At 45.1% G+C, this 13,541-nt stretch overlaps 1 protein-coding gene across 6 annotated transcripts in view; it reads left to right on the forward strand.

Annotated features, from left to right (window-relative positions):
- ADAMTS9 (ADAM metallopeptidase with thrombospondin type 1 motif 9) overlaps positions 1 to 13,541 on the forward strand; it is a 66,550-nt gene that overhangs the window by 1,289 nt on the left and 51,720 nt on the right. For 5 of the 6 annotated variants that reach the window (XR_014934590.1, XR_001557997.3, XR_014934591.1 and 2 more), the window contains exons 3-6: positions 999 to 1,158; positions 11,909 to 12,195; positions 13,085 to 13,168; positions 13,267 to 13,388. Coding sequence is in view for 3 of the 6 variants with exons in the window: in XM_015875257.3 (XP_015730743.2) it covers positions 999 to 1,158; positions 11,909 to 12,195; positions 13,085 to 13,168; positions 13,267 to 13,388 (653 nt within the window). In the remaining 3 variants the exon portion in view is untranslated. Of the gene's footprint in view, positions 1 to 998; positions 1,159 to 2,428; positions 2,563 to 11,908; positions 12,196 to 13,084; positions 13,169 to 13,266; positions 13,389 to 13,541 lie in introns of those variants that run through there. The other variant, XM_015875260.2, reaches the window with a different exon arrangement.

Below are 13,541 nucleotides of genomic sequence, written 5' to 3' on the forward strand. Positions count from 1 at the left end.
CCGACCTGCACCCCGAAGTCTGGAGAGGTGGCTGAGGGGTCCCCGGGAGTGCTGCCCCCAGAGTCTTCCTGCAGTATGGCAAAGAGTTGTGACCTCAGAGGAGATGAACACAGGCTGCCTTGCAGCCTGTCCTGGTGCTCTGCTGCACCAGGTGATGCTGGCTGAGGGAAGAGCAGAAACTGCCCAGCAATGCTCATCGCAGATTATTGCACACTCCTTGCACCCTGGAGTGCCAGTGAGGCACAGGAAGCAATGACTGCCTCTGGTGCTCCCCTGGGAGGTCTCTGTTGGTCACTACTCCTGCCAGGGCATTCCAGGCTGACCGTGTCGTACTGCTTCAGCCCCAGGCCCCATCCCAGCAGGTCAGGCTGGGGCCTGAATTGGGCTGGTGCATGTGTGTGCCTGGGCAGGCCTTCCTCCAGCACTATATCCCATGTAGTTACCCTGTTTCCTAGCCTAGGATGGCTACAGGATGCTTTTTGTCCTGGATGTTTTGTTTTGTTTCACCTCCCTGTATTCATATTTACATACAACTAACTGACAGTTCTTCCATACTTTGCACTGAAGTGGTGCCTTTCCACACACAGGGATTCCACTGTCTGGACACTTCTCTTGGGTCCTCACTTCTAAGTTTAAAGCCTGTTTCACAGAGAGCTGCTGAGCTGCTGCATGAAAAAATGGTGCAATGTGTTAGGGTTGTGCTGGAGCATCATGTCCCCTTGGGCAGGAAAGGTTCAGTCTTTGGCATAGGGATGAGGTCTGGCAGGTGTCCCCTCCTTGTGTTCACTCCTACAAATTAAGACCTTGCTTCTTGTAAGCTTTGGAAAGACTGCTGAAGGAGGCAGGTCTGAGCAGTGTGATGGAGAGCTGCACTTCCAGCCTGTGCCTTCATGGGGGTTGTTGCAGAACCAGCTCACCCACCTTTCTTGTTTAATGTTAGATTGGGTAGTTCTGCTCCATGGCTTGTCATTGACTCAGTTCTTCTCTGTCCCTCTCAGCTAGGCACGTTCAAGTCTGATGATGGGGACTATTTTGTAGAGCCACTGCTGTCACTTGAGCAAGAGTATGAAGAAGAGCATAATAAGCCACATCTCGTCTACCGACACCGGACACCTCCAACCAACTCTTCAGAGGACAGGCAGACTTGTGATACTCCAGGTATTCATTTTATTACTGTTCTTAATGACTTGGCCCTTAGGAAAGAGACTCGATTTGCAGTAAAAAGCCACCAGGTTGGTGTGGGGCAGAAGGGATGCAAGGTTAAGGACTTGGTACCACATGCGCTTGGAAGAGGCTTGCAGTGGTACTGCTGCCCTGAAAAGACGTGTGCCTGTGCTTTCTAGTAATTGGTTATAAGGAAGCTGTGGTCAGGAAATACATTTTGGTTTCTGTTTCATCCCTGCAGTAAGGTTGGCAGGAGATCCTTTAGGCTGTCCTGCCACAGCTGTCCCATGAGCCTTTAAACCTGCTTTCTGTTCCCACCTCCATGTAATTCCTAACCATCCCAAACTGATTTGCTCTCTGTCTGAAATTCTGTTTCTGTCCTTTTGATGACACTGTTTCTGTCTTGGTCTTGCTGTGACCCCACTCCCCAGACCTGGCTGGAAGTTGCAATGTCTTTTTTCTTTCTAGTGAAAATGAAAAGGTACTACCACCCACCCTGGCAGTTCTGCCCTTATTAATCACTTTTCCATGGTTCATTTTCAAAGGCTCTTTTTTTTTTTCCCCTCCTTGCCCATCCTCCATCAACACCATCTCCCTGACCTCTTCACTCTTTCTTTCTAGTCTTCGCACATATGAAAGAGCACAAGCCTTTTTATCTCCTCTTCACGAGCCTTGGTGAGCAATAGCTTTGCTCCTACTGTCCCTATTATCTGCAATGGCCTCCTGCTGCTCTCTGCCTCCATGACTTCCTGATTTTCACAACTAATCCTCTCCTTTGGCAGCAAGGACCTAAGTTCTCTCTGAAGAGGCTTACTCCTTCAGTGCCCCATTTCAGCTGTTGTCTCTCCCTCTTCCTTTGGCCTGAAGTTAGATCTGCAGGAGCTGCAAAGCCTAAATAGAGTAGACCTTGAGTGGCTTCCCTTGCGTGGGCTGAGAGTCACTCACATGCTGTAAAGCAGATGGAGTTCCTCAGGGAGCTAAATTAGCGCAGGAAGAGAAACGTGGTGCTGGATTTGGCCTGCATTTAGCAGGTGTGACTGTTTTGGCACCTGTAGCTGTGGATTGTGGCCATGCTGTTGAGCTGCTCTGGTGCTTTGTGACAATTTAGAGCTGATGTGCTAATGATATGTTTCATCTAGAAGGCATGTGGACATGTGTCCACCTGCAAACATGTACTGGGGGACAATGGTGCCTCTCACAAGGCTCTTGTCTGTTCTTCCAAGGGTTGCTGCTGGACTATGCCATTCTGGTTTCTCTCTTCCAGCTGTTTCTGCTCCCTTCTTTGAGATCAGATGCAGGAGACTCAGAACAGTTGGAAAGAAACATGGAATCTGGCACAATTCATCAGTAGCCCTTGGAGGAACGGAGCAGCAGATCACAGGACTCATTGAACTAAAGGTAGCTGGGAGGGCAATTGCTTGACTCTGTGTAGTTATAACAGCTCACTGTATTTCTCCCCCCATGCTCCCCTTAAATCACAGAATCATAGAATGGTTTGGGTTGGAAGGACCCTTTAAGATCATGTAGTTCCAAACCCCTGCTATAGGCAGGGAGAGCAGCCTATAGGTATCATAGCTTCCATTATTCTTCTGAATAAGAAGAAAAATATTGCTCTTCACAGGAGTAATGCTCTATCCATGATGTTCTTCCATGATGATCCTTCATGGTGTACCTATGTTCTCCTCTTTTCCAGAATGCTTCTTGCTTTCCTTTGTTTCCTTTCTGTTTTCTGTTGTTTGCTTTAGTGGAAAGAGGAGGTCTTTGCCTCACAGATGCACGTATAAGAGTTCCAGGTAGCTGTGATGATAGCATTGCTTTCCACCCCATCCTCCTCACCTCTGACTCTCCTTCTTACTGTCACCCCTGCCTTCGGAAGGGAGTGTTCTTGTGCTCAAAGAGGAAATTCATGTGAGGGAGGTTTGAAGTACCCACCCTGCAGTGGAGCATGGGAGATTGCCTTGCCGGGCAGTGGGGCTATTAACAACGACCTTCTGATGGTGTTCTTCCTGGAAATGATTAATAAGCCACATATTGTGTGCCCTTACTGTGATGATGTAATTATGGACTGCTTGTGGTATTCAGGAAAAGTGTGTCCCTTGTGAGCTGACTGATTTCTAAAGCCTCCTTTGTGTTGCTTTTAGTTTCCAGCATCCTCAGGCCAGCTTAGGAAAGCAGGTATTTGATTCTGTTAAATGTTAATCAGCAGCTTCTGATAATCGTGTAGGTGCCCTGACATATAGAGCTCTGTAGAAGTTCTGAAAAAAGACCTTCCTCCTCTGAGAGCTGATGGATACCAAATGCATAAACTCATGTAGTACACCAGCAGAGTCCCCTGGCAATGCACTTCAGCTGTCTGGTGTATAGCTCAACAGCTGCAATGAGCACTTTGGACAGAGTTTTCCTTGGGGTAACGAGTAATGTCGTTTCGGTCATAGGAAATGGTGCAATTTCTCCTCCTTCCCTTCTTTTAGTTACTACCGTGAATCAATTTGTCATCTGGCCGAGGATCTGGCAGAATAATTAGCTGTGCTTTCCTGAGCAGCTCTGTCAGGATGAAGACTTGGCCAGGCGGCCGGCGTGATGTCAGTAGGTGCAGCACCGCTACCACCCATCGCTTCACCATAGCAAGCTCTTCCGATCCGCATTATTAATATCTGCCCTTTTGAGGTGGGGGAGGAAGAGAAAAGATATTCCGATCCTAAAAAAAGAAGAGAAGGAAGTTGCTCATTGCGGAGCTGGAGCGCGGAGCTTTCCTGAAGCTCTGCAGAGGAACCATCTGATTGGGATGATAAAAGGCACGGAGCTGCATCCTGGGGTGCTGTGGGATGTGGAGGCTGTGACCAGCTGGCCCTGTGACCTCCTGCTGGAAGCCGCCTGGCGAGACCCTCCCCAAGAAGGCACACTTCAGTTCTGCTGTCTTCTTCTCTCCTTTTCCTCATGTTCCTATTTGCCACCTCTCGTTTGTCTCACGTTTCTCATGTGGTTGTTGTCTTTTCTTTTTAACTGAGTAACCCTGCCTGTTGGCCACCCCTTGTTTTGAGACAGACATAGCCTCCATCTACCTGGTGACCCCGTGTACTACAGCTGTCCCATGGCCAGCAGTGTAAATGCAAGAGTTGGACATTTTTGCTGCAAGCTCAGCTGTTTCATTGCTCCAAACTTTGCAAATTCCTTGTAGCTTTGACTGTGACCCTCACACAGAATTCCTTAATGAACTCTTTTGGGCAGCTCCTACTTTGCTCCCACTGTGTTTGCATTTCTGCTCTCCTGATTTCTGCTGTTTCCACTAGAGCTTTGTTAGCTAAATGCCTCCCTGCTCGTGCCTCACTTTTCATAATGATTTTATATCGAAGACCCACCCGTGGCTGAGATGGGGACTACACGTACAGTGAGCTTTGGCTATTACCAAGGCTTTCATTTCTTGCCAGCCCTGCACATCCTGAGGCTGATGCTGGATGTGGGCTCTAGGGCTGGGAGTGAGGAACTTGCACAAAGACCTGGTGCCTTAATGAGACCACTTCAAACAGGAATATCCAGTGCAGGCAAAACTCCTCATGCAGAAGCAGCAATAACACTATGAGGGTGCCAGACTAGTAGGAAGATGATTAGAGCTTTTCCTCTTTTTGGAGGAGAGCCAGAGGGCTGCAGCCAAGGCACAGGCCTTCCAGCAAGAAGTGTTGCAGTGGTGAGATGCTCATTGCAGGCTCAGAGGAGAGCACAATGGGGCAGATGTTACCTGAGTTGGGCTGGCTCTGCCCAGTGTGCTGTTAGGGGAGATGTGGAAGCCTAATGACTTTGTTTTCAGGGAGGAAAAAAGAACAAATAGATCCCTGTACTGAGCACAGCCTCCAGGCTTGGCATATCCCATTACCTGCCAGCAATGGACACAGGAGGGTCCCATATTTACAGCTGGGTATTTAGTCATAAAGTGTTGAAATAGTTTGCTTTCCTGGGAGGCAGCATTTTGCCTCTGGCTTCTGCAGCCAGGCATGGCAGCTCTGGGAAGTCACAGCCCATGTACTGGTTTGGGCAAGGAGGAGGAAAGAAGTGTGTGTAAGCTGTGTTGAGAAAGTGGCTGTAATAAGTGTAAGACAAATTGGCAGTGGGAACAAGATATTGCTGCTGAGCGAGTGTAACACGGGAATGATAGGTAATATGTCACTGATTATTTTTTGTTGTTGTTGATTAATGAGTAGTTTGTAATAGATTACTCTTTCGTAGTAACTTTTAACAACCCTTTCCCACTGAGCAGGGCACTGGGGAGTCACCAAAGCAAAGAGGTGCAACCCTGTGCCTTGAGTGATCACATGCGTGGTGCTGCCAACTCAGTGACTGCAGCCTTGTTCCCGTGTGATAATTGGCATCCACCCACTCAGCCTTTGCTGAGTTTTTGTCTCTTCTGGGTGCCACCCATGGGAAGTCATTGGTGGACCATGGTGCAAGCATCCCGCTGCCATGACCGCAGTGCTATGGCTGAGGGATGTGGTGGGAACTGTATACCATGGGTAGAGCCTTGCTTTTGACCTGTCATGTGTTGTGAGTTAGTGTTGGATCTCCTGCCTGTGTCTGGCATGAGGTGTGTGCTTAGTGTGAGAAATGGCTCTGGTTGGGGATAGGGCTGAAGAGGACAGCAGTGGAGCACCTCACATGCTCTCTGCTGAGTATTCATAGTTCTTACACTCTGATTTTATACGGGTGGAAACTTGGAATGTCTTTTCCATAGGGCTCAGTGTTCACAGTGTTGCTAGTCTTGAAACCCTGGATACTTTGTATCAAACTAGGTAAAACCTCTTCACGTTTTTGCTGTTTCTTTTGGACTGTTTGTCTTGCCTCTAGGCATGGTCTTGTTATGGTTTTCAAGTAGGTGATCCAGTGGTATTTTGCATGCTAGGTGTCTGGTTTCCAGGCAGGTCTTCAGGCAAATTCTGTACTGCTGGATCTCACGTAACTGGGGTTGCAGAAGATCTGCAGGGAGGTTTTCCTAAGCCTTTACTTCCAGGTTGAGCAATCCTTGAGCTCTTTCAAAAGTCTGTTTAAGCTGTCAGCTCTGCTTTTGGCTTCAGGGTAATACATTGACTTCGTTCTTTCCTTCTGAAAAGTTTATCACTTTGAGGAAGTGAGCTGTAATTTATAGTCAGAGAGTAATTATTTCAGGTTTCCTTCCCTCCTGAAAACAGCAAACGAGAGTTATGTCACAAGTCCTTATGCTAATGTAATTAATTCTATTTCTGGCCTCCCATTGAGGTAATAGCACAGCAACAGCCAACTAGTGCTTAGTTAAATGGGCCTGGGATGTCCGACACAAGCTTTTCCCATACTGAGATGGGAAGGGGATCGGGCTGTAATGTTTGTGCTATCTCAGAATCACAGAATTATCAAGGTTGGAAAAGACCTAGAAGATCATTCAGTCCAACCATCACCAATACTTCCCAGCTAAATCATATCCCTCATATATCTCTCCGCAGTGCGAGTGAAATAAGACTCAAACAGACTTCTGAATAAAAAAATTAGATCACAGTTACTGATGCAGATCCTGTAATTGCAAGTGTGTTTGTTGTAAGCTGTGTACATGCTTTTTGTTGTTATTTGGCAAGAAAGGTCATTTCTGTAACAGTGGAAGACCAGCGCTGTGACACATTGGTATTCACTGATTATTGTTTTGCAACTCCCATGTGGTTAAGTTATTCTCCTGGAATCAAAAGGGATGTCCTTGCAGTTTTGCAACTCCTGTTGCGTTGTCTGCATGGATGCCTGCTAAAGAAGAGGGTGGGTGAGGCAGGGAGCTATTACTTTGGTATTTTCCATCTGTACCCCCTGGCATATCCTAATGAAAACGAACAGGCTGACTGTTCTGTGGCTTTTCTTCTCATATGCCTGTATTGTCATTAACAGCATCCCTGTGGCCATCTCCTAGGCCAGGTTTCTTTCTTCCTAATGGGTTTTTTGTTCTCATTTTATGGAGTGCCAGCACAAAGATGTGGTGATCTCAGTGTTGTTTCTCACTGATGTTGAGCTGTCACTAGGTGTGAAATCTGTTTTGTTGCTGTGGCCGCCAAACAGGAGTCTTATACATTGAAAGCTGCATGAAGAGCAAGGCAGTGAGCACAGGGGTTGGGTAACCAGGACAGAGGCCAGGCCCAGCAAGTGCATCTTTGGAAGCTCTGCAGGCAGTTTTGGTGAGCCCAAAGGCAGCAGTCCCAGCTGGTGTCCAGGTGTGCTGGCACTCCTGAAGCAGTGGGTTATGGAACTGGTACCAGTGATTTTCTGTGCTACAACTGTGTCAACCATCCTTTAAACCAATTTTGTATCAGTTCAGTGGTGCTTTTGTGTTTTTTTGCAGTTGCAAGATGTGGCTATTTAATTATTTTGTCTGTAAGATCACCTTGAATCATCTTCCCTCATGTGCTCAACTTGTATGTGCCTTAAAAAGGCAATTTACTGGTTTGTTCATTAATCTAGTTTCTGTCTGCTGTGCAAAACTGATAGCTTTCATGTACAATTTCTACCTTAGGCAGAGAAAAATTCTTTAAAACCAGAATGCATTCTCTCATACTCATACATCATTAGGAAAGGAAATGTCAAGAGTATGTGTGGTCTTTGGCGCTTGGATGGTGTTAAAACAGAGAACATTTTTCTTTCAATGGGACACTGATTGGTTCTAACTGCAGGAGGAAAGGTGGGATCGTGCCAAGGTTGGGTTCAGCATCTTTTTAGCATCTGAAGTCTTTTTGTCGGCCTCCTCTACAAGATGTGAACCCTAGCAGAACTATAGGGTGGACTGGTAGGAGTACTCTGCTTCATCTAAACTGCTTGTGGAGCTGTAGTGTTTCTTGTTGACATTTGCATGTTTTAATTTATGACAAATGCCAAGAAATGGACCTGTCCTCCTCACAGCACTGAAGTGGAGCAAAGCAAGGTGCTCGCTTCCTCCTGCCTCACACTTCCACCCCTGGCTGCTGTCCCAGTGGGGCGCGAAGCTGCCAGCATGGCTCTTGTTTGTGCTGCTGTGAGAGTGAGGTTGCAGTTGTCACAGCAATAGCAATGGCTTCAGTGACTACTGTTGTAACCTTTGTGGGTAGAAAATTTGGTTAAGTTGACTGTGGCCAAAGCTTGTACCAAGGCTTTGGGTCAGACAGGGTACAGGCTGCTTCAGGGAGCCCAGCTGAATTCTGATCTGCTTAATGAAGGTGTACAATAAGTAATTAACTTCCAGACTATGGTGTTACCATCTGCAGGACTGGATCAGAGCAGTTCTAGGCATGGTACAGTAAAGCCACAGAATAGTAAAATTCATGTTAAAAATCCTTGGTCATGAAGACCATGTTCCTTTTCTATCAGAGAGTGGCCATTAATGTTATTGGCTCAAGAAACAGATTATTTTTCCCTCTCCTGCTTTCTCTTTTTTTTTTTTTTTATTTTCCCTTCCCTTGCTATGTGCAGCCCTCATGAACTTGGAGCTGAGCTGGAATTGCTTTCATTGTCACATGTCTTATTTAATTGTGCAAATTGCTTTCTATTCCAAGGACAAGTCAATGCAGAAATGGAAAAGATTAGAACTGCTGATTGCTGTTTCTTTTAAATTTTGGCTGTAGCATAATAATAGCTACTATTTCAAAAGCAGTCCCTGGCTCTACCCTGTCACCCTTCCAAGCAGGGAAAGTACTGGGGTAGGACCTGATTCTCCCCTGCCCTCTCCCTCAGCATGGATCCGGTAACCGTTACTCAGTGGGGAGCGTCTATAAATCAACTCCATGAACTCTGGGCTGAGGTTTCTTGAGCAAGCCAGCATAAATAGCATGGGTTGGAAGATGCCATCAGGAAGGGACATCCCTGTTCATAGTGAGTGTCATAGGATGGGATGTGTTTTTTAAGTTTCACATAACAAAAGAAAGAAACCAAGCTAGAAAACGAAGAAGAGAAAAACCATAGACACTTCCAGGTTTGTCTAAAGACAGTGCAAATACTAAGTGTTGCTTTAGTAAAGCAAGCATTAAAATGGATATTATTCCAGCAGCTTTTAACCACCTTGGAAATGAGCATTAGCTGTTAAATGAGCACACAGGCTAGCTTTGTACTTGAATTATTGGTCCATAGCTTGCATGGTTTTGAAGTGTTTGTCTGCTCATTGGGGTTTTGTTTCTTCAGTAAATTAAAGAAAATGTTTGGATACTTAAACCCACTCAATCACTGCCATGTGTAGGTAGATGTTTTTCAGGTCATTTGCCAAAACAGAGCTTGCCAAACCATTTTGCTTCCTGAATTCTGTTAATATATAAAAGGCAAAACCAGGTGGAAAAGTATTACGCCCTGTTTTGGAGTTGTGAGTTGCGGTGGGAAGCTGGAGTCATCAAATTAGGTTTTCTTGTATGGCCGTGGGAGTTTTTCACTAATGCTTAATGAAACTGCAGCAGGCTGCACCATTCAGGAAAAGCATTTCTGTTATGTCGTGGTCATTGTAACAGCGTGAGAGATCAGCAGCATTGGGCACATGAGGTGCTGGTAGTCCCGTGTGCAGTTCTCAGTAAGGCTGGTGGGAGTTTTCACGCATGGATTGAGAGCAGTACACTGCCGTTAGGGTTTAATCTTTTACAGGTGAATGTGCACCAGCCCTGAGTGCAATTATACGCAAGATGGGTGAAGATAACACTTACTACTACCAAAGTCCAGAAGGGACTTTACATGCAGGGTATCCCCAGTCTTGGTTTTACAGTAACTAGTTTGGCAAACATGCTATACATGACTGCTGTCCGAATGTCGTGCTTTAAGTTCTGGAGTAGCTTCATATATGGAAAAAGTATGTTCATTTTTGAAGGAGGATGAGTTGTGTGTTGGACTGAGGGAGCGCACTGATACAGAACCAGCACTGTGCACGACCTCTGTAACTAGAAAAAAAAAGTGTTTTTTTCTCTGTGCGAGTCTGGTGAGCATGAATGAATTTCTTTGAGTATCTCCAATGTAACAGGTGCATCCACAATGAGTCCTTGATGTTTCTTTCTTCCTTTGCATTCCTCCACACTGCAGCCCTCTGGCTGAGCATCTTGCAGTCCCTCATGCATTCTTTCCTCGAGTACCTGACCCCTTTGGAAGTTAGTTGTTTACAAGGGATGCTAAAGTAACTGGCCAAGAACGCTGAGAGGGGGCACACAGCATGCAGGAGACTGGCCAGAAAGCTGAGGTTAGCACTTTCTCCACCATCTGGTCTTCTCACCTATAAGTTATTTGTATGCAGAGCTGGCTTCCTGCACTGATTGGCACTGCACAAGTCAGGATAATGTCACGGTTGCCCACGAAGTCGTGCCAGCATGAGAGCACAACCTTGCTAGCACAACAGCATTGATTAGTGCAGAGGAACTAGGGCAATCCAATTATAACCACAAATGCCATTGGCTTTCTCAAATTCTTACTCGAATAACTGTGGACTTTCTGCTGTGTTAAGGTGGTCTGGACTATATCAAGAAAAGTGGAGTTCACAAGGCTTAGTTAGTGCAGAGTAAAAAGAGTTTACTTCTTAAATACTCCATTGTCCATTTAAGTGTGGGGAAAAATAACATGTTTTTGGATGGGTAGATGTTGGCTAACCCCCCTTTGCCTGCCGTGATGTTACAGTTTGTATTTCATCGTTCTTTTTTTGGAAATTATTACCAAATATCCTAGAAGGAAACTACACATCAAAAATAGCTAAGAAGTTTCTTATCATTTAAATCTTGTTTGAACATTGAATATTCCTTTGTTCCCTAATATTATGCTTCCTCTAACCTACTCAGCAGGTCAGATAAGGAAATGGGATATTTTTCACCAGCATGACTAAATTAAACTACAGCTACAAAGACCGTGAGGGCTGTAGCCTGGAGTCTTAGATGAGTCGTTCAGATCTGGCTTTATATTAAATGCAGAAGCGAACAGACTCTCGTGGATGAATCACATTCAATTAGCAACTTCCTATGATGAAATGATTAAAAATTAAGTGGCATCAAATAAGACTGATTTTTGCTCTTACATTTAAATAATGCTATAATTACACACTAATCAGATGGTAAATCTTAATTGTACATGTTCCATATGTTTTATTTGCCTGTTCTCCCTCTTCACTTTGTCGTCTTTGTGTCAGCATGGAATATATTTTCAGGCTGCTTTTATGTTTGGCCTAATTGAATATCAAAAGCAGTATATGTGAAACTTCCTGAATTCTATTCTTTAGCCAGTGGCAGCTGTGCTATTAGATGACCTTTACCATTCCTGTAGCACAGAATAATAAAGGAAGGGGGGGAATTGAAGCCCAGCCATGTTATTGTTAGAGACAGAAATAAATCATATATAATTGCTTCACTATGAAGGCCAAATCCTGCCGTCCTTCATGCCTGAGCTAGAAATACAGGATTTGAACCTTTGTTTCCTGTGGTTTCCTGGCCACCTTGGACGTGCCCAGAATCCTCACACCACAGTGGCTAATTACCATCATTGGACTTGGGCAAAGGAGTCCAATCACATCCTGGGTCCTACAGTGGCCCCACCGTTGCTTGCAGTGTCATTGGATTCAGTGAGGTTACCCGAGCCTTTAAAAGTTAAGCAAAGGCTTGTATGTTAGACAACCTGGTGGTCTTCCACACAGGGCTTGGTTAGCTGTTTAGAACATGTTTGCTTAATGCTCAGATGAGGTAAATAGGTATTGTGACATAAAATATGTGGATTTTAATCTGTATTTGCTCTGGAATGTACATTATGTTTCTCTGCTTTTTAATCATAGACCATGAACACAGCCATAAAAAGAACAAGCGGAAACACTGGAGAAAACAATGGGTAGAAAGCAGCTTATTATCTGACACGGAAATGTTGAAACACAGCCTGGAAGTGAATCCGTTTTCTGCAGATAGCAATGAGACGGGGAATGTCAGTGAGAAGAAGAGCCACAGAAGAACAAAGAGGTTTCTCTCCTACCCACGATTTGTGGAAGTGATGGTGGTGGCTGACAGCAGGATGGTTGCCTACCATGGGGCTAATCTGCAGCACTATGTCCTAACGTTAATGTCAATAGTAAGTATTCAGCTGGGCAGAGAGATTTCCCACAGCAGCCAAAGATCCTACTTTGAGCTAAATTTTTGTGTGATACCACCAGTTTGCCTCAGCTAGGTATGGAGATGAGCATTAAGCTTGGCTGGGAAACACTGTTTGGAGTTATCTACCTTCTCAAACCCATTCCACTCTGTTTCCTTTCTGCTTTCTGAACCCTGGGCAGCACAAGAAGCACCACTGGCTCTATGATCCACAGATTGAACTCTTCTGTTTATTTAGGCCCATGAGAAATAGCAGCTGAATTAAAACTGTGCCTTGAGGACCATGCCTTCCCAGGGATGGATGCTAGTAGGTTATGTGCTTACCTCAATTCTATTACTGTTTAAAAGAAGAAGAGCCTGTGATCACCTTGGTCTTTGCTGCAGTTCTAGGATTGGCTTTCCATGCTGCAGGCAAGCATTTTATTTGCTAATGACGGTAGGATGCTTTCTCAGGCAGCTCTATGGGCGCATAGTTACTGGAGATGAGTATCCAACCTGGTGATGTCACTGCAGGGATTTTCATCCTATTCAGTGCACTTGAGAAAATAAGTCACTTATGACAGTCTTGATCAATAGCCATTGCATCTCAGAGCAAAGGGATCTTTTAATTTGGAGATACGCTTAATAGAGCAAAAGAAAATATTGACTTTCTGTGGTATGAGTGGGTTTGTTTCACTTAAAATTGTGCTACTGATGGGAGAGTTTTCTCAAGTATGCAGTGAGTTCATGGGTATATACAGCCTGGTAGAATTGGAGCACAGAGTGGGACAGAAGAGCAGCTCAGGAGAAAAATGGTTGCAGAGTGGAAAGCATGCATGCTTTGTTTTACGTGCTCCTTGAATAACATTGAATATTTCTTCTTAAAACAGGTGGCTTCCATCTACAAAGACCCAAGCATTGGAAATTTAATCAATATTGTAATTGTGAAGCTGGTTGTGATACATAATGAGCAGGTAATGGAAGTGGTTTTCTCCTTCTGTTTGACAATGGCATTTGTAGCGGGCCTCGTGATGAATGACTGAATACCTGCTTTATGTGTATTGCTTATTAGGATGGTCCTGCAATATCTTACAATGCCCAGACGACTTTAAAAAACTTTTGCCAGTGGCAGCAATCCCAGAACCACCCTGAAGGAAGTCACCTGCAGCACGATACAGCTGTGCTTGTCACCAGGTATGGTGAATAGTCTCACAAATACCATAGCCAGCCATGTGTCAGGCTGTCAGTACATCATAACTGTAGCTGTGTGAAACGTTTTCAGTGTGAGTGTGATGACATACAGTTGTGAGAGCAGTGTAATTATGAGCGTAATTGGGATAACTTGTC

The sequence above is a fragment of the Coturnix japonica genome, chromosome 15, assembly GCF_054131305.1.
Source record: "Coturnix japonica strain WE chromosome 15, WE-NBRP24, whole genome shotgun sequence".
NCBI lineage: Eukaryota > Metazoa > Chordata > Aves > Galliformes > Phasianidae > Coturnix > Coturnix japonica.